This window comes from Rana temporaria, chromosome 2 (genome assembly GCF_905171775.1).
Source record: "Rana temporaria chromosome 2, aRanTem1.1, whole genome shotgun sequence".
NCBI lineage: Eukaryota > Metazoa > Chordata > Amphibia > Anura > Ranidae > Rana > Rana temporaria.
The window spans coordinates 243,337,894-243,358,676 of record NC_053490.1 but is presented as its reverse complement, the minus strand read 5'-3'; the positions used below and the strand labels follow the sequence as shown (position 1 = coordinate 243,358,676).

Below are 20,783 nucleotides of genomic sequence, written 5' to 3'. Positions count from 1 at the left end.
GGGAAATAACCGCATCGTGTGCGGTTTCTCCAATATTTCTCATTGAATGCGCTTTACAGAAATTTTCAAGGGTTTACATTTTTATTAAAACTGCATGCCAAATAAATGCCCTAAATATTCTTAAAACATAACATTTAGCACATGACTGCAAAATGTTGCATGGGCATCCAGGCATCCCTTACCCCTCTCACTAAAAGGTTAACGATGAGGCTTTTTTTTTTTTTTAATTATTCAGGGAGAGTTAAAAAAAAAAAAAAATCATGAGCTGTAAAATTATAACATGCATGCACAGTTTACAGTTCCCCTGTTGCCTAATAAAGCACATATGCACTGTGAGCCATGTCCCTATGTTGAGTATTTGCTTTCATATTTCATCATTTAGAGAATCCCTAGTACGTTTGTCATTCATTATCCACATACAAATATTATCTAGTTCATAGTGTGATACAGATATAGCCTGTTTATGTCATGAACTAACATGGGGTATGCATTTGTTCCATGAACCTATGCTACTGCTAGTAGGCAAATATTTAACAATTCAACAGGTCTGTAAATCCATGAACAACATCTATAATCCTGCCATTAGCATTCACCTTTATTTATCCAGGGAACTCCCAGCAGTCAAACATTAACTGAGCTCTCCACTCCAACTTGAAGCTTGCAGATCTATAATAGCGTGTGCCCTACAGACTTATGCTTGAGCTGGCCCCAATAGCCAGGGAGGCATTTCAGAACCAGGCAGCTTTGTCAGAGATTTGAGCCAAAGAATTATATGGTTATTACGCAAAACAGGCAGAACAGAGTATGCTGCAGCTAAACACAGAACTTGTACTCTCAAACCCCACACAAAGCAGTAAACCAAATGCCTTATGTATGAGTTTAGTTGAAGCCGTGTATACTGAAAGAGCAGATCACACTGTACACCAAACTATATCTGTACACATTTATACAATACACATGTCCATACATATAATGGTTTAAAAACAGGTGCTGCTTGCAGGACTTTTTTTTTTTTTTTTTTTTAACAGCCCGCAAGCGATCCGCTCCAGTGTGAAAGCACTCATGCTTTTACACTGGAGTGACAGGGGAGGGGCGTTACAGGTGCTGTTTTTAGTGCTAAAACGCCTGGGTGAAAAAGTAGCCTCAGGGCCCTTTCAGACGTGCGGACCGTATGTCCGCATTTTCATCCATCCGTTGCGGATGAAAACGGGACATACATTGATCCCTATGTGATTGCGGGTGTCAGCGGATGACCATCTGCTGATACCCGTAATCGTCCGCCTCCGCAAAGATCCGATTTTTCGGACGGAAGAAAATTCTATTTTTCTTCCGTCTGGCGGATCGGATGAACACAGACATACGGTCCGTGTTCATCCGATCCCCCATAGGGGAGAGTGGAGGAAAGACAGGGCGGTCCCTGCACAGTGTGCGGGGACCGCCCTGTCAGCCGACAGCTCAGCAGGGATTTTACAGAGGATCCCCGCTGAGCTTTTATGGACACGGAGCAGATCATTATTGATCCGCCCGTGTGAAAGGGACCTTATGCCCCTTTCAAATAAGAGAATATATGAATTATAGTTTTGGGAAGATCGCTCCATTTCCATGCTAGGGATGTGTCATTTGACCAAAATGGTTAGGTTTATCAGACTGTTATATGCTCTACAGAGAGCAGTGTCCTATTCCTTCTGTATTGAACTGTGTTGCAATTGCACTGTCCCCCCTTATATTGTAAAGCACTGTGCAAACGGTTAGCGATATACAAATCCTATATAATAATAATAATCATTTTCCACTTGCTAAGACTCAGACATTCACTGAATAAACTCAGCATTCTCATTTGTATGGAGGAGACGTAGAATTGCGCTGAAAAAAAAAAAATACAAATGCCTATAAAATCACCAAGCACTAACCTCAGTGTATACCAACTTGGCCAGCTTAATATGGCATGCCAGAGACTGGGTCAATAATACTTTTATATTATACTACTACAACTATTGAGTCCCCGAGTGTAGAGCCATATTAACCTTCTCATCTGTTTCTCTGCAGGGGACCCAGATCTTTGGACTAGATGTCCAAACCAATTCCAACACATCTCACATACAAACTAAAATATGTGAAAAAACTCACTGCGTTCCAGCTGATCTATACTGCCAGCACTACAAGTTATAACACAATGTTAATATAAGAAAAAAGTGCAACGCTATAAACTGATAAGAAACTACATAAATATCAAACATAAAAAAATTGTCCAGATATACACAAACAATCCAATTAGGGGCCTATGGCAGGGACATCACACATGAGCTGTTGATTGGTGGCTTAGTCCGGACTGTCAGCCCATAAGAACGGCAAGCTATGAACTTTGCACTGATGCCTGTTTACCTGTGAGTGTGCATTTTTTACATCCTTTAATAAAGCTGCTTTTACGGATTTACACTATGGAATTGTCCCTTATATTTTACTTTTGAGAATTGTAGCTGCAGATCTCCTATTGGTCTTGTGGAGGAGCAATACCTGCTGCTGGGAGGCTATTAACCCTTTCATGCACTAAACGACCATTTGTAAATTACAGTGATCATGGAGATCTGTTAAAGAGCGAGCACGTGTGTTCGGATTGGGTGCACTATGCATGAATTCAGCATTATTGCAGGCATCTCTTAAAGTTACACTAAAAGATTCACCTTTTTTTTTTTTAAACAACATTTCATACTTGCCTCCACTGTGCAGTTAGTTTTGCACAGAGTAGCCCCGATCGTCCTCTTCTGGGGTCCCACGGTGGCTCTCACGGCTGCTCCCCACAAGAGCTAACCCCCTCTGGGAAGCTCTATCCCGAGGGGGTTAGCTTGCAAACGCGCTCCCGTTCAATACAAATCAGCGTCCATAGCCGCCGATTGTATGACTTTGCCCCTGGTGGCGTCATCATTGGATCTGATTGACAGCAGCGAGAGCCAATGGTTGTGCTGCTATCAATCTATCCAGCGAAGAGCTGATCAGGCATGGGGAGAACAACGTGGGAGAATCTGAGATTCGAGGCTCAGGCAAGTAAAACTGGGGCACGGGGCGATGACCGCAAGGTGCTTTTTTAACCTAATGTATAGGATGAATGAGGGTGAAAAAACAAAGGTTTACAACCCCTTTAAGTGTCTGGGTATGGGTAGTATATGAAGATTACCCTGTCCATATTTTGTCACAAAATTCATGGAATCAATATATGTGGCATTCTAGCTGACCAATTTTATATCACATGAAAAAATAGATAATTACACTCCAAATTTTCTGAAAGCCAAAGCCTGGGGAATAAAAATGTTCTGTTGCACTTTTGTATGTAACAGTATTTGCACAGCGGTTTTCCAACCACATTTTTGGCAAAATAAATTTGAATGCACAAAAATACAGTAAAATGCCCAACTGTTTGGTAAAAGGTGATGTTACGCCGAGTAAACAGATACCCAATATGTCACGTTTTCAATTTGTGTATGCTTGTGGAAAGGCAACAAACTTACAAAATCTCTAAAAAAGTGGAAATGCACATTAAGGCCTCATGCACACAGGACATTTTTTTTCTCCCCTGGATGCCTTTGCCTAATTTGTTGGTTTACCTTAACCCCAAAAAAAAAAAAAAACATATGCAATACGAGGCATCTGTAGATTAAAAAAAACGGCAGCTTTCACTAAAGTTGAATAATGCCTTTATATAGGTGTAGACAATTTACATACCTCCTAAAGCCTGACTGGAATACTGCCAGGATACTGCAAAGTGAGGTCTAGTGGTTACTGTTCACTTCCACCATCACAGGAGTGAGCTCTCCAACCCTGAGCTTGGAGCTACTGCATCGGGAGAGAGAAAGAATGTGAGGGGGCTACACTTGGCAAATGCGCTTGGGTGCTCCAAGCATTTGGGTATTTGTTTCATTGGCCAGATTATTATTTTTATTCTGGCTATTGGAATGAATGAATGCTCAAGCAAACAACATGCTTACCGCTTTAGTGCATGCGTCTAGCATCTTTTCCGCCAAAAGACTTCTTTCCTGAACGTGCAAGTTATTCTTTTCTGCCCATAAATGCTCCTGCCTCTAAACACCTATGTATGCAAGGCTAACAAAAGGTATTTAGAGGCAGGAAAAAAAAAAAGGCATCAGATGTCTCCAACAGCCTTGTTTTTAACACCCAGTGTGACTAAGGCCTAAGGCTTGTATTATGAGAAGTAGCAGTTAAAACACAACTTATGCAGCACTGCAAACAAAGAAAAATAGCCCAAGTGTATATTGAACTAATATGACTGTCACCACACTCATACACGGATGGTAATATTTACATCAAAATAAATAAAATTGTTGTAGTGTAGTGCTACCCTTTACATGTGAAAATGCATACATAAAAAGATAGTAAATTAAATCCAGTGTATAGGAGTTTTTTGTTCACATAGAATATTTCCATCAAACCAGTCTTTTATAAGTGATCTAAAATTAATGAAGACTATACATTCCATATGAAGCGTGGGCAACCACAATTAATTTTTCCTTATTTTGGGATTGTGCTTTTTTTCTTTTTTGTAGACAGTACTTACTATCGCAGGCTAACAATGCTAACCCACTCTCTTGCAAAAAGTGTTATCAGCCTCCCATCTAAGCTGTCTCCATAATGCACAAAAGAAACAAAAAAAATCCCAATGAAAACTGTATAGACAGACACGTCAAACATACTGAAGAACTAATTTTGGCTTTGCATTTACCAAGTATACAGTTGCTAGAAACAAACTCTTTGATCAGAAAAATGGTAGCCAATATATTATCCCTTAACAAGATAGGTCAGTGTTTTCGTATCACGTTTTAAAAATCTCTAGAACAGTTGTTCTAAATCAGGTCAGGAAGACAATGTTATGATCCTACTCCTCCTTGGGTTTATCCTTTAGCAACTCTACCCTATCCAAATTCTGTATGGTGTTTTACCTCCTGTAGGGTTGATCTTTATACCCTTTCGCTTTAAACCCATCAATAAACAAATCTGCCTGATGACTAAATTCCTCCTTCTTTAGAATTACGGTGAAGCCACATAAGTTGCCCCTTAGGTATTCCCCTTATCCACTTTGGAAGGTTATAGCTGTGTGTTGGGATATAACCATTGCGATCTGTTGTCTTGACAAATGGGGTCAACAGCATCTGGTGAGTGGGGATCTTCACTTCACTTTTTCACGTGGTGATTGGGTTAACACAGGGCAATTACCATTTATTGTGGACATCACATGGCACAAGTCTGCAAACTGAGAGGACTTTATAAATCGGATGTCACTCAATCTAATTGGGATTAAGCTTTTTATGAATACTATTTGGACTTTCTGTAGTTTTTTATTTCAGTTTATTTTTTGAATCATTTGTGTTGGATTTATATGTATTTTACACGGCCAAGAGTCACATTGTGCATAAACGGCGCTTGCCTGAGTATACTTTCATGGATTATATATATTTGTAAATCATTTGCATATTTACTTTAAATACTTTTTATTTACATTTTTATAAAAAAAAAAAAAAAAAAAATTCTGTACTGGTGGTCATTGCCCTCATATCCTCACCATGTGCAGGGGAGTAGTCGTCTCCCTCCTGGTGCTTTTGTAAACTTCCTTGTTTCTTTATTTCCCTTCTCCCCCCCCTTCCTTCCTTCGGTTCCCTTTTCCTCTCTCATTTCCCCCCTCTCCTCCCCTCCTTTAGTTTCCCCTTTCCCCTCCTTCCTGTATCCTTTCCGCCCCTCTTTTCTCTCCACCTGTTTAAGGCGTTCGGACATTGATCTTTCATCCCCCTCCTTGCCTGTCTTCTTTACCAGCCCCACACTGCATTACTGAAGTCTGGACACTGCTGCTCACTATTTCAGCTACAGGACCCGAGTCTGATCCTATTCAGTTAGTGTCGTCAGACTGACATTCAGATTTATCTCCATTTCCATTTTGCGTTTACAAGATTTTTGTATGAGACCACTCTAATTGATATGTAGCATGTTTGGCGTGTGAAATCATGCCGTGACTTTGAGGCTGTGTACATTTACCCTATAACATGTTTACAGTTTTCCATGATGTATCTTTTTATCATTGTTATGGAGTTAAAAAGAACCGTGACCACACTGCTCCCTACCTGTGACCCCTGATGACGGCTAAACACCAGAAATGCATCGGGTACTAGGGAACATCCATTTTAGGAGAGTCTTGGTGTCATTGTTTTATATGTGCGGTTTTGTACAGTATATGCCGTTTATTCGTTGCATACATGCACACCTTGTCTATGGTGCATGTCTTTTTAAACATTTGTAATCATTTTAATTGTGAACCATTAAAACATTTCTATACACATCACTGTCTGGCCTTTAAAATCCCACTCCAGGGGGAACAACTTTTTTGGAAATTTTTATAAAAAAAAAGTCCTTGCAAGGATGTCCCTGCCCAAATCAAACACGAGCATTCCAGCCTTCTGCCATCTCTCCTTTCCATTCGGTTGTCCAAAAGCCCTCAAAGCTTCGATTTTTATTTTTTTTTTTGACAAGAAATCTGTGCCTTCCGTCTAAAATTCATATATTTTCTCACTATACCATTTGACCTTTGGTTGTTTGCAAAATGTGGTGCCAGTGGGCAAGACCCGAGGCACATAGTCTAAGAAGCAAACTGTATTCACCAGCCCACTTCGCAAGGGTGGAATTTGCTACACAGGTTGCACCTCCTATGAATACTCAGACTGGCATATTTTCTTGGCGCCAAAAAAAAATGTTTTGTCAAAAAAACACCTTGCGTTTTTACTTTATGGCCTTTTCAAACAACTTATGTACTATCCCACCTCTGCTTATTTAGATATCCAAGTGAGGGGAGACTTGTCCAGAGTCGCAGTGTACGCAGTACTTGAAGTAGGGGTGCAACGGATCACAGTTGATCCGTGATCCGAACGGGTCATCCCCTTTGGATCGGAACACACTATGATCCGTGGATTGCCATGGCTCCGGAGTTAGGCCGAAGCAGCGGCCTTTCCCAATGTTACGGCGGTGGCTCTGGAGCTAGGCCAAAGCCGCAGCCTTTCCTAATGTTACGGCGGTGGCTCCGGAGCTAGGCCGAAGCCGCAGCCTTTGCTAAAGTTATGGCCGCGGCTTCGGCCTACCTCCGGAGCCGCGACCATAACACTAGGAAAGGCCGCAGCTTCAGCCTAGCTCCGGAGCCGCCGCCATAACATTAGGAAAGGCTGCTGCTTCGGCCTAGCTCCGGAGCCGCGGCCATCTTGGTACACCCGGCGGCGGCCCTCCTCTGTTTACACCCACAGAGGAGGAGCCTGCACTCGTGGGACACACCGCTCGTCTGTCTGTACTAGCTGGGGGGGGTCACTGTACTGAGAGGGGGGGTCACTGTACTGAGAGGAGGGGGGGGTCACTGTACTGAGAGAAGGGGGGGTCACTGTACTGAGAGAAGGGGGGTCACGGTACTGAGAGATGGGGGGGTCACTGTACTGAGAGATGGGGGGGTCACTGTACTGAGAGGAGGGGGGGTGTCTGCACCGAGGGGGTAATATAGTTGGTGGGGGGAGATGTGGATATTACAGTGGGGGAGATTTTTTTTTTGCCGATCCGAAAAATGATCCGATCCGTGACTCCTGATCCGAGGAACGATCCGAACCGTGAGTTTTTTGATCCGTTGCACCCCTAACTTGAAGTGATCTATGTGCTTTGTGTACTATGCAGAATGTCACCCGGGAGTGCCTTCACCAATGGGAGAAATGAATACTCTTACCCTCCGGAGTCGATCCAACTCGCCATACGGTGGTGGATCGCATGCTCTTAATCACACCAAGGACTTGAAAGGACTGGATCTGCAGAACACCTCCTCCTTTCCACCGAAAACAGGCCGTTTCTGTCTAGAGATAAGGTTCCAGGTACCCAGAAAAGATACATCATGGACCTCTTAAAGTTTGCAACTAAGCACTACTATTTCTGGTATAATAATGACTTCTTCTTGCAACAGAAGGGAGTTGCAATGGGGGCTAAATTTGCGCCCAGCCTGGCCAACATCTTCATGGCCAAATGGGAGGACGATGTCGTCTATGCATATAACCGACCTGAAAGTATGCTTTGGGTTCGGTATATCGACGACATCCTCCTCCTATGGAAGGGTGATCAAAGTTCGTTGGAGACTTTTATGTCCCAGTTGAATAATAAGAAGATAGGCATTAGATTGTCCCATGAAGCAAGCTATAGCAGTATACATTTCCTGGATTTGTAAATTGTTTCCAGTGGCGGCCAACTAAAGACAAAAACATTCTTCCAACCGATCGGAACGGTTACATTCCGACAGATAGTTGCCACCACTCTGCCTGGTTAAAATCAGTGCCCCGGAGCCAACTGCCGAGGATTAGGCGCAATTGCACTAATCTTTCAGATTTTCAATATCAAGCCGAGATATTGAAATCTAGGTTCGTGGACAAGGGTTACCCGTCTTCTGTTGAAGATAAAGAAATTGAACAGATCTATTGACAGAAATACTTTGATGATAGAGAAATCCAAACCAACCCAGGATTCTAAACACAAATGGTCTTTTTTTAAAAAAAAATTCAGTTTAGCACAAATAAATTACGGACATTATCCAAAAACATTGGAATGTCCTTAAAGAATGACCACATTCTAGGTCCCACACTTCCAGATAAGGCAGGAGTGACATACAGAGGAGCTCCCTCACTTAGGGGAAAAATTGCGGCCAACGTATTGGATCCTCCAGTGGCCCCAGTTTTTTTCGCACACCAGAAAGCATACTATCCGTGCAGGAAATGTAAAGTATGCCAATCTAATACATGTGGACGTGGAAAGGTCGACACATTCACTTCCACATCCACTGGAGACGAATACAAAACACTTCACTACCTGCGCTACCAAGTAAATCGTTTACTTGATCACCTGCCCTTGTGGAAAACAATACGTGGGTCGTACCATCAGGACTTTTTCCACAAGGGTAGTTGAGCATATTACCAGTATTCGTAAAGGCAAAACCAATCATAGTGTCCCAAGGCACTATCTGGAGTCGCATAACAGGGACCCCATGGGCACTAAGTTTCAAATCATAGATAAGTTCGTCCCGAATTGGAGGGGCGAATCATGCCTTAGGGGGGTTTCCAAGTTGGAAACCTTCTGGATATACCAGCTCAAGAGTTACAGGCCTTATGGCCTAAACATGGGACATCAATGCCTTTATCAATCTGGCATAAACCCCATGATACCTGTCTTGTATGTAAAATAGAAGTGCCTCTTCTGTCTTCTCATATTACCAGTCCAGAGTGTCTATGTCAATTTATTGGATATATCTATAGACATTTTTGGTCGTTCTGAGTAATTTATGAGTTTCATATGGTTTGTAATTTTTTGTAATTAGATTATATATTCTCTCACATATTGTCACCTAATAGAGTAATATGTTTCGCTTATGAGTGACATTTTCTCCATTACACACTATATTTGCTTACATAATTTGTGAATGCGTGTGGTACCGATATTTGCATATTCCGGGATCGATTTTCGTGCTATTAAGCCATTGTTCGCACAATTTTTATCTTTGCCATATTGGCCGTTATGTATATATAGTACAGTCCTGTTACGTACATTTCACTTGCTTTTTCTTCATAATGGCTTTGATAGTCAAGTTATGTTTTTAGTAGTATATTTAGTACTCATCTCCCAACAGGGGCCATATGCCCACTGACTTCTCAGTATATATCACGGGAGGCTCGTTATTGGGAGATGTCAGCTGTGGAGAAGGGCTGATGTGCAGCGGTCTGTCACGCATCGGCTTAACATCTTTCCTGACTACAAGTCCCAGACTGCACCGCGCACACATCTAGCGGTCATGTGCTGAGGTAATCACGCATGGAGCCGACTCCAGCGGTGGGCGTGACTATTTGGGTCCACCAATCCCTTCTCTTTAGCGCCGTCCACCACTTTCAGTGATGGTCAGTGAGATGGGTGTATCCACCCACATGACTATACCCACGTGACCGCGTCACATGCAGTTCAGACATAGCGATCCCGGAAGTGCGGTATGCAGTAGGACACACATGATTTGTTGATCTCTCTATTTAAGGTAGCGGGTTGACGTGCAGCCCAGTTGATGTCTGTTTAAGACGAAACGCATCGGTCCGTACGCCAGCTCCAGCTGCCTATATCACGCTAACCCTCTTATGTTCTGCTTGGATGAGTTTTCTGAATATATATATATTTTTTTATAATAAAGCTTGTCAGCTTTTGGATTTACACTAGGTGGAGGCTTTTTTTTCTTCTTATATGTCCTTCAAGTCTGGCGAAATCCTAGCTTTTGCATATTTCACTCCAACATATCAGACCTGGATATAACAGTTGGTTCAACACAGCAGGCTGTTTCCGGTAGAGAGGAGGTGTTCTGCAGATCCAGTCCTTTCAAGTCCTTGGTGTGATTAAGCGCATGCGATCCACCACCGTATGGTGAGTTGGTTCCACTCCGAAGGGTAAGAGTATTCATTTCTCCCCTTGCCCCATTTTAGTGAAGGCACTCCCGGGTGACATTCTGCATATTGCACAAAGCACATAGGTCACTTGAAGTACTGCATACAGTGCGACTTTGGACAAGTCTCCCCTCACTTGGATATCTATTGATGAACTGTTTTAATGATTACAGCTTTTCAATCTGACCACTTACCCTTATGAGGATATTTTTTCATTTCTTTTTCTCCATGGGTGCTTGTTGTCACTCACATTATTTGTTGTTGGCTGTTTTTGATATATTTTCACTGCATTTGTGTTAATATCTTCAACACATTCTATGGTCTATATTGTTTTACACTTTATATATTCCCCTTTTCTGGGTATATGTACTATTCCCAATATTGTTCATATATCAAAAGGGCTTATTAATTTGCACATTGGGATTTATCAAATGTTTATGGTTTCACTTATGTCATTTTGATATTGATGGTTTGCCCCATCTATTCACATTCACAGCGCTACACTTTATATTTTGTTGCACTATTACAAATTTGGTCTAATTGTGGTGTTTAGCAGCTAGTTTTCATATATTCAGGAAAAATAAAAAGAATGCAGTTATTCAACGCTTTCTACATAAAAAATGAACATTGCATGTTCCAAAGCGTCTGGCATAACTCAACTTGAAAACAATACACAAAAGGGCATAATAGCCAAGTAATCATATAGTGACCTATTTTAACACAGTAAAATTACATGTATACAGAAAGTGAGCACACTTAGAAAAATCATCACTCTCCCAATACAGTCAATGGCGGTGACGGAGGAGGCGAACAATGGCCGCTACGGGGGCTTTAAGCTCAGGTAAGTACCTCATAATGAGCTAGAATGCTATGCATACTAGCTAATTATGCATTTGCCTTGCAGGGTTTTTTTTTTTTTTTTTTTAAGGGGCTTTACTTCCTCTTGAACTGGCCCTAAATGACAATAAAGGGGATTTATCTCAGGGCTAAGAAAGAAACATTAACAGACTGGTCTGTAACAATGCCTTGGAACCTGAAAGTTGATGTTCTAAAACAGCTCATGCAGGCCTTTGGTGACTTAAAGGGTAACTCTACTTCCTTGGAAAAAAATATATATATATTGCAAATTAAAAAAAATTATCTAACGTAAACAATTGCGATAAGCCATATTGTGATACAACATTGTTTAAAACTCTGCTGTTCTGCAATTTGCTATACAATACAACGGTGATATGCAATTATCGGACCTCCAGCTGTTGCAAAACTACAAGTCCCATCATGCCTCTGCCTCTGAGTGTCATGCTTGTGGCTGTCAGAGTCTTGCTATGCCTCATGGGATTTGTAGTTCTGCAACAGCTGGAGGTCCGCTAATTGCATATCCCTGCAATACAATATGGCCCCCTGGAGGTGTTCTGTACAAAGATGTGTACAGAACACCCCCTAGAAATGTCATTTACTGCTTCTGTGATTGGCTGTTTTCCCCAGAAGTCTGAACAAAGACAAATCTAATTTTGGACATCTTCTGCAACAAAAGGGTCTGTTTTGGGGAGATACTCCCAAAGGGTTAATGCTATCCATTGACCAACTCACAGTGGGTCTGTACTTTTCTACCTTTGCTTTTCTTCTAGTGGAAAAAAACAAAACACTGATTTGAATTAACATCCTTGATCATCTTCCTAACTTTTCCAGAACTGTCAAATCTCTAGATCTCCTGAAAATGTTAGGTTTAGTAGGGACAGGATCTTGCCTCAAAATGTACAAATTCCTGCCAAGAATGTACTGAATCTCAAAAGCCTTATTGTTATATTTCGTACAGGAACGTATTCGTTTCCCAACTCTTTTGGAATCGGGTGTCTGATGTAGGAGACATGTTTACTGTATCTTCTTCATGATGCCCTTAATTGTTTTATTTCCTTAAAGGAGTTGTAAAGGAAAATGTTTTTTCATCTTAATGCAATCTATGCATTAAGGTGAAAAAACATCTGATGTTGTCGGGCCCCCCCTCTGATGTTGTAAGCCCCGTTATACTTACCCGATTCCTTGAAAGTCCAGTGTGGTCCTGATATTCTCTTCGCCGCTCAGCCTGGCCGCTGATTGGCTAGAGCGGATGGATTGAGAGCAGCGCAGCCATTGGCTGGCGCTGCTGTCAATCACATCCAGTGACGCTGGCCGCTCGCTGTTAGAAAAGTAATCGTTATAGCTTTGTAAAATAAACCTAATTGTTCATTTTCTTTTCCCTAGTAAAAATAGAATGCAGATAAAAAATGCCATTCTGCACATAGTCCAACAGAACATTTTTTTTCAGCAAACCTTTTACTATATCCAGTTTGAAAGATTGATACCTTCTAACAGTTTATGTTAAAATAGTTGTAACTTTACAATACCATTTACTGCCAGCCCTTCTCTTTTATCCAGCCATAACACACTGTAAATGTTTGTTGAAAATTAAGCCTCTAAATAACCTTTTTTTTTTAGATCTCTTCAGGCCGGTCATGCGACTCCCAGCTTCTCTATTCCTCCGATCTACGGGCAACAGTGGGAGGGGCTGGGATCTCCCTCTGACGTTGGCCTGGGAGGTCACGTGACCACAGTGCTGGCCACTCAGCCCCTGTCGCTGAAGCCCTTAGATGGGGAGGAGAGTGGCCGGGTGTCACGTAACCTGTCTGAAGATATCTGAAAAAAGTTATTTAGAGGCATAGTTTTCAAACACTTACAGTGTGTTATGGTTGCATAAAAGAGGGTCTTGGCAGTGAATTTTTTTAGTTTACTTTACTACCAATAGTGACAGGAGGGGAGGGGGGTGGAGACAGCTAACACACACACACACACACACACACACACACACACACAAGCTGACAGGCAGGGAGGGAGGGGAAGAGAGGAGATCAGCGGATGACAGAGGCATGTAAACTGACCATGGTAATCGGGGCTCAGCAGCCTTGATTACCGACACAGAAACAGGCAGGATCAACCAGGTTTTTTTCAGCTTACAGAGGGACAGGTTAGACAGCACAAGCACTGTGGTAATTAAATCTGCTATAAGGGAACAGGATTATAATTTTTTTTCTTAGGGACAACCAAGAACATTGTTCATTCCCAAATTGCAGCGGCTCCAGCTTTAAAGGTAATTCAGAATGGTAGTGATAATTGTGGAAATAAACTTGGCATATTTACAGAACGGTGTGGTTTAGACTTTTTTTGAACTACTATACATGGAACAAGGTAACATATGCAGTTATGCCGACACATAATTCCAGCAGATTACACACAGAAGTTTCGTTTTCAGAACTTTGTATACAAACAGATGACATTTTAGATTACTAAAATGATCATGTAGGGCACAAAATGGTCATAAAAAAAAAAAAAGACATTAGATTTTTGGCAGTTTTGTAACATTGGCCATTTTCCGTTTGCTCAAGAGAAAATGATAAATGGAATAATGAGAGTGAAAATGGAAACTATTTCATAATTATCACCCTGGCTTTCAGGTCGCTTACATGATTTACAACCAGGATTACTGTGGATTTAATGCCCAAGCTTAACCCAGAAGCTCAAAAGGTCATTTTTATCTTTAAGCCTGTTAACGAATAGCAGTTACAGCAAATAAACCAGTGTAAGGCATTACTGATGCTTCAATGTACAACATAGAAATTGTTCATTTAACAAACTCCACTAAGGAGAAAAAAATATGAATACCACAGGTACAGTGAAGACAATTGGAAAGCAGGAATTCTCAGGTACCTGCACACACATTACAATATATTCCTAAAAGCAGTGGGGGTGCCTTACTATGTAGGCATTGATTCAACTAAGAAAAAGGTAGAGCTGGTGCATATATGGCTCGGCAGATGCAAAGTTTGCCAGGACCCACTGATCGTTCGGGAGACAGACTAAAGCGTTAAATAACAGCTAATGATATGCGGTGAAGTAACACATGCAGTAAAAACTGTGCAAGTGTTTAATTGAATTGGAAACCCACTGACAGCAGATTGTAAAAAATCCATACCAGACCCTTATCCGGGCATGCAGTCTCTCCTGAACCATACCAGGCCTCCCATTCACCAAAATAGTTTCAAAAGTTAACAAAACACACACAGTTTGACAATATTATTAATTTTTTTATAAAAAAAAAAAAAAAAAGTGTCCCCTGATGTAAATTCACCGTCAATCACTCCACCCGCTGGACGAGAGAGAGAGAGAGAGAGAGAGAGAGAGAGAGAGAGAGAGAGAGAGAGAGAGAGAGAGAGAGAGAGAGAGAGAGAGAGAGAGAGAGAGAGAGAGAGAGAGAGAGAGAGAGAGAGAGAGAGAGAGAGAGAGAGAGAGAGAGAGAGAGAGAGAGAGAGAGAGAGAGAGAGAGAGAGAGAGAGAGAGAGAGAGAGAGAGAGAGAGAGAGAGAGAGAAACACAATCCCACCATCTGGGAAGGCTGGCTGCCTACTGCAGGCTCCACTGTCTGACATTTCTTATATTAGGTAAGGCGTGGGGCCACCTGGCTACGTCCCCTGGTGGTCCTCGCCCCCTTGTGACTTCACGGACTGGTGCCCGGCGTGTGTGGAGAGGCGACTGTGTACATCTTGCAGCATGTATCCGTTCCTTGATCATCTGATCGAGGGTGAATACTGCTGTGCAAAATGTAAGCAAATCGTTTCCCTGGAAGCCCAGCTTCTGAATCTGGGGAAGCAACTCAGCACTGAGAAGACCCTCCACACTAAAGGAGAGCTGGAAACGGTGCTGACAGGGGCCAGCACAGAGGTGGGTGGAGACAAAGAGGTGCAGACACTAGAAAATAGTAGATGGTTGACAGTCTGTAACAAAGACATGAAGCGCCAAACTGTATGTTGTCTACCTGGTGCTCGGGTTCGGCACATCACTGGGAGGGACTGGGGAAGACAAAGCTGTCATGGTGCACGTTGGCACCAATGACAAAGTCAGAGGAAGATGGAGTGTCCTAAAGAACAATTTTAGGGACTTGGGAGCCAAATTGAGGAAAAGGAACGCCAAGGTAGTATTCTCAGGAATACTACCGGTACATCGAGCCACACCAGAAAGCCAGAGGGCCATTAGTCAAATAAACAAGTGGCTGAGGAGCTGGTGTGGCAAGAAGGGGTTTGGGTTCCTGGAGGACTGGGCCAACTTCAGTCGATAACCAGTACTATAGGAGGAGGAGGGTGCAAATCAGCTGGGAATGAAGATGGTCAAAACGTTAGAGGGGTTTTTAAACTAGGCGATGGGAGGGAGGGTCCAGAGTAGGGCCGAAACAACTAATCGATTATGAAATCAATCGATTACAATTTTCATAATCGATTAATCGGCCAGTAACATAATGGGGTTAAAAAAACTAAAATTAGCCCTTTATAGTACAAAAAAGCAAAATCGCTACTGTAAATATTGCTTTCACTGTCCCACAGTAAAAAATGAACCCCTTACAGTAGCGATTTGCTCTTTTCGTACTTACTTTTGTTTTTTTAACCCCATTATGTTACTAAACATCTCAGGCCTGGGTCACACCTGTGTTTTTTGGTGCTTTTTGCAGAAACACACTACAGTTAATTTACATGTTTTCCTATGGGACACGTTCACATCCATGATTTTTTTTCAGCTGCTGCGTATTTGGAAAGGACAAGGACTTTTTAAAACGCAAAACTGTGCTATTTTTTTTTTTGGTTCAATATACTTCAATGTAGAAGCTGCAGAAAATCATGCAATGTGTTTTTGCGGCAATTTGTGTTTTGTAATCTGCTCAACAACAAATTGGCCCTAAAAAATTTAAAAATGCTATATATTTTTTTTAAGGCTACTATCTGATTAATCAAAACAATAATCAGCCAGCTAATCGATTATGAAAATAATCGTTAGTTGCAGCCCTAGTCCAGAGGTAGAGATAGTCAGCGTGAAACAGATTCCAGAGGGTAGTATTGGGGGCATTGGTGGTAGGGTAAGCAAAGCACATAAACCCAAGGTAAGTATAGCAGCAAGTCCTAGTTGCAATCTCACAACACCCAATAAGAGGATAGTATGCGACTGGTCTAAACTGCATGGCATGTTCACCAATGCCAGGAGCCTTGCAGACAAAATGGGTGCACTAGAGATACTGTTCTACAGGGAGGATTTGGATTTTGTGGGAATTTTAGAGACCAGGTTAAACAGCTCTCATGAGTGGCTGGCAACCATTTAAGAGTATACCCTTTATCGCAAGGATAGAGAGGGTAAAAAAATGGGGAGGGGTATGCCTATATATTAAGAATAATGTACAAGTGAATGAGAGAGATGACATCACTGAGGGAGCTAGGGAGGAGGAGGAATTCTTATGGGTAGAGCTCTAAAGGGATGAAGCCAAGGGGAAAAAATAATGTCATATGCCGCCTAACCTGAGGGAAGAGGGGGCAGACAGTTCTATCAAAATTTAGATTTATAGCAAGGATGGGAAGCGTTATCATAATGGGGGATTTTAATTATCCAGACATAGATGAATGCGTGGTTCCCTCGACCCAGTCTAAGGCTCGCCAGTTCCTAAATGTCTTGCAGGGAAATTTTATGGGTCAGATGGTAGACGCACCAACTAGAAATAAAGCGTTACTAGATCTACTGAATACCAACAATACAGACCTGATCACGGATGTAGAAATACAGGGCAATTTAGGTAACACAATAGGCTCCAGTATAAATCACACAAATAGGAAACATAAGGGGAATGCGAAGACACAGAGTTTCAAAAGAGCCAACTTCCCTAAACTACGAACCTTGCTAGAAGGCATAAATTGGGATGAAATCTTAGGAACAAATCACGGAGGAGAGATGGGTTTGCTTTAAGAGCATATCAAATAAGGGCATTAGCCAATGCATCCCATTGGGTAATCATTTTAAAAGAGCAAGCAAAAGTCCTGGATGGCTTAAAAGCAAAGGAGAAGGCCTTCATCATCAGCATTCAGACTTTATAAAGAATGCAACAAGAGATGTAAGGGTGCAATTAGGGCAGCTAAGATAGAACATGAAAGACACATAGCGGAAGAGAACAAAAAAACTGTAAAAAAGGGAGGACAGACCATATTGGCCCGATAAAGAACGAGGAAGGAAATGGAGAGCATACAAAGAAGGGCAACAAAGCTAATAATGGGTCTGGAGAATATTAGTTATGAAGAAAGGTTGTGCACACTGAACTTATTCTGTCTGAAGAAGAGACGCTTGAGAGGGGATATGATTTAAATTTAAAAATACCATACTGGTGACCCCACAATAGGGATAAAACTTTCTCGGAAAGGGAGTTTAACAAGACACATGGCCACTCATCAAATTTAGAAGAGAGGTTTAACCTTAAACTACATAGAGAGTTCTTTACGGTAAGAGCGGCAAGGATGTGGAATTCCCTTCCACAGGCGGTGGTCTCAGCAGGGGGCATTGATGGTTTCAAGAAACTATTAGATAAGCACCTGAACAACCACAACATACAGGGATATATACAAGGTAAAACTGTCATATAATCACACACATAGGTTGGACTTGGACTCTCAACTCTCCAGGTGGCTCCACCCCTTACCTATAGAAGAAAGCTCAGACAGCAGAGCCTGCAGTAGGCAGTGAGCCGATGGCGTGAGACTATTTTTTTTGGGTTCTGACAGGTGGCGTGATTGACATAAGAGGGACACAATTTTTTTAAATAAAATTGTCAAATACCGAGTGCATGCCCCAAAGCACGCCCCCCCCCCATGTGACGGCATTTTTCAGAAGGGGGGCACTTGCTCTTCCCCCCCCCTCCCCCACCATTCCTGACCCATCAGGCTTCATGCCAGGATAAGGGTCTGGTCTGGATTTGGGGGGGGGGGGGGGTCTACTTATTAATTGTCCCCTGACCCCCAGGCTGTTTTCTGACAAATACTGCATGTGATGCCGCCAGCAAAACCTTGGTGGTAATTATTGCATTATTTTTACAGGCACGCTTTATTTTTTTATTTCCCGGTAAATACCGTTTTTTTTTTTGGTGAATTAATCTACTGCATGCAATAATTTATGCAAATGAGTAACATGATACTCTTATCGCATGTGGTACTAACCATGCAATGTTAATACAGCGATCTGCTTGCTGAGCTATTGTGCCCTGACAGAGGTACTGCTCTCCCCCGGTCCTCTGACACACCAGTCAATGCTCGCAGCCATTGGCTGAGAGCGCTGATCGGTCAACTGCTGATTTTTCAGCATGCCCGTTTGACCGACTGGCTGCTGTATACACTGGTTAATTGTCAGCCGGTTTCTGACGAACCGACCGATACTCGGTTAATGCGCATCAGCCTTTAGGCATCTTGTATCTCAAACAAAGCATCTCAGATAATCAAATTAAAGACAGAGGGAAATTGAGTGGAACAGTGAACTACTGCAATGCAACTCCCTGTATGCATCTCTAGGATTACTTATTAATTTTGACTGCAGTGGTATTTTGACCAACAAAAGTGGCATTGTTAGTGCTAGCTTAATGAGAATACACTTACCCGAGACACAGACATTTGATTGGTAGTCAAGGTGCCAGTTTTATCAGAGCATATGACCGATGTGCAGCCAAGAGTTTCCACTGATGGGAGGCTTCTCACAATTGCATTCTTTTTAGCCATCCGACGTGTACCAAGAGCTAAACAAGTTGTAATCACAGCTGGAAGGCCCTCTGGAATAGCAGCTACAGCTAAAGCCACAGCAATTTTAAAATAGTAAATGGCTCCACGAAACCAAGATCCTCCATGCACAGGGTCATTAAAGTGACCAATATTGATTACCCAAACAGCCACACAGATCAAGGAGATGACTTTAGATAACTGCTGTCCAAATTCATCCAGTTTCTGCTGCAAAGGGGTTCTCTCTGGCTCTGTTGCAACCATCTGGTTCCGGATCTTTCCAATCTCTGTGTAAACGCCAGTTGCAATTACAATTCCAACAGCCTTGCCAGCAGCAATGTTAGTTCCCTAAAATGTACATTAAAATAGTCAGTCACAGCAAGTGATATCCACAAAAACAACAACGTGAAGTGCAACCATGTTAGTTCTTCCGATTCATACATCCCTAATTTGTCCTCATTTTTCGCTACTGTGATTAAGGCAAACTACTTTGGTCATGAATTCCCCTTGCCTGTATCTGGACAACAAAGGAGCAGTGGCACAATAATGACAACCCTGGGCTCTTCATTCATATAACCCAAATTATTTTGTACTGTACAATGTAGTTAGATCTGATTGGCATATAGTGCTGCCCCTGTTTACCCCAATCTCTATCCCATTGTTGGGAAACTACTGTACAAGAGGCGAACAATGATTATATATATATATATATATATATATATATATATATATATATATATATATATACACACACACATATGTATATGTGTGTATATGTATATGTGTATATGTGTATATGTGTATATATATATATATATATATATATATATATATATATATATATATATATATATATATATATATATATTTATATATATATATATATATATATATATATATATATATATATATATATATATATATATATATATATAACACACACACAATTGTTTTAAATGGGATGTATTTTACATATTCCTCACGTTTGCTTTAATTGCGCCCAGGTAAAACATAGTGAAAAGAAAAAACTAGTAGTAATAAACTATGCAGGTCTATTTTTTTTTTTTTTTTAATATAAAGAAAAGTTACGCTGAAAGAATAATGTAGACCACCATTGCTGAAAATACTTGTTGCTTGGTAACCTCTGGCTTCAGTATTTTCAGGTTCACAGTTCTGGAACACACATGAGGCAAAACACAGCCTGACCTGCATATTTGTTCCAAGTTAGTGACAAGTTCTTGAAGCTAATTAACTGTCATAACAGCCAGGCCACAGGCATCGTTGAGAGATCTGCAATGATGTTGGTAAAATTTACCTGAATACTTTGATATATTACGGTCTGTGCATTTTGGCTGTTATACAAGACCCTTTTTAAAACAGATAACACTACTTACGGAAAATAACATATTCTTCTTGTCTTGGTTAACAGCTCTAGGATCTGGGATTGGATCTGTGTGTTTAATCACTGAAACAGACTCTCCTATTAGAAGCAGAAAAGCATGTTTTATTAATATTTGTGTGCTCATTATTACAGTTTTTTATATAAATGTATTTCTCTATATTTATGTGGTGCTGATATACTATGATATAAAGTTAGCCTCTATAGGGTACATATGATATAGAAATAATTAAAAGTACCATCATCCAGGGTTCTAAATTGAATAAAGGTTGGAATTTGGGTCCCAAACCAAAGACCAGGGAAG

General features: G+C 41.4%; 1 protein-coding gene across 2 annotated transcripts in view; it reads right to left on the bottom strand.

Annotated features, from left to right (window-relative positions):
• ATP2A3 (ATPase sarcoplasmic/endoplasmic reticulum Ca2+ transporting 3) overlaps nt 1-20,783 on the bottom strand; it is a 262,677-nt gene that overhangs the window by 73,668 nt on the left and 168,226 nt on the right. For both annotated transcript variants that reach the window (XM_040336717.1, XM_040336716.1), the window contains exons 7-8: nt 20,475-20,560; nt 18,964-19,428 (exon numbers count right to left, since the gene is read on the bottom strand). In XM_040336717.1, coding sequence (XP_040192651.1) covers nt 18,964-19,428; nt 20,475-20,560 — 551 coding nt within the window. The remainder of the gene's footprint in view (nt 1-18,963; nt 19,429-20,474; nt 20,561-20,783) is intronic.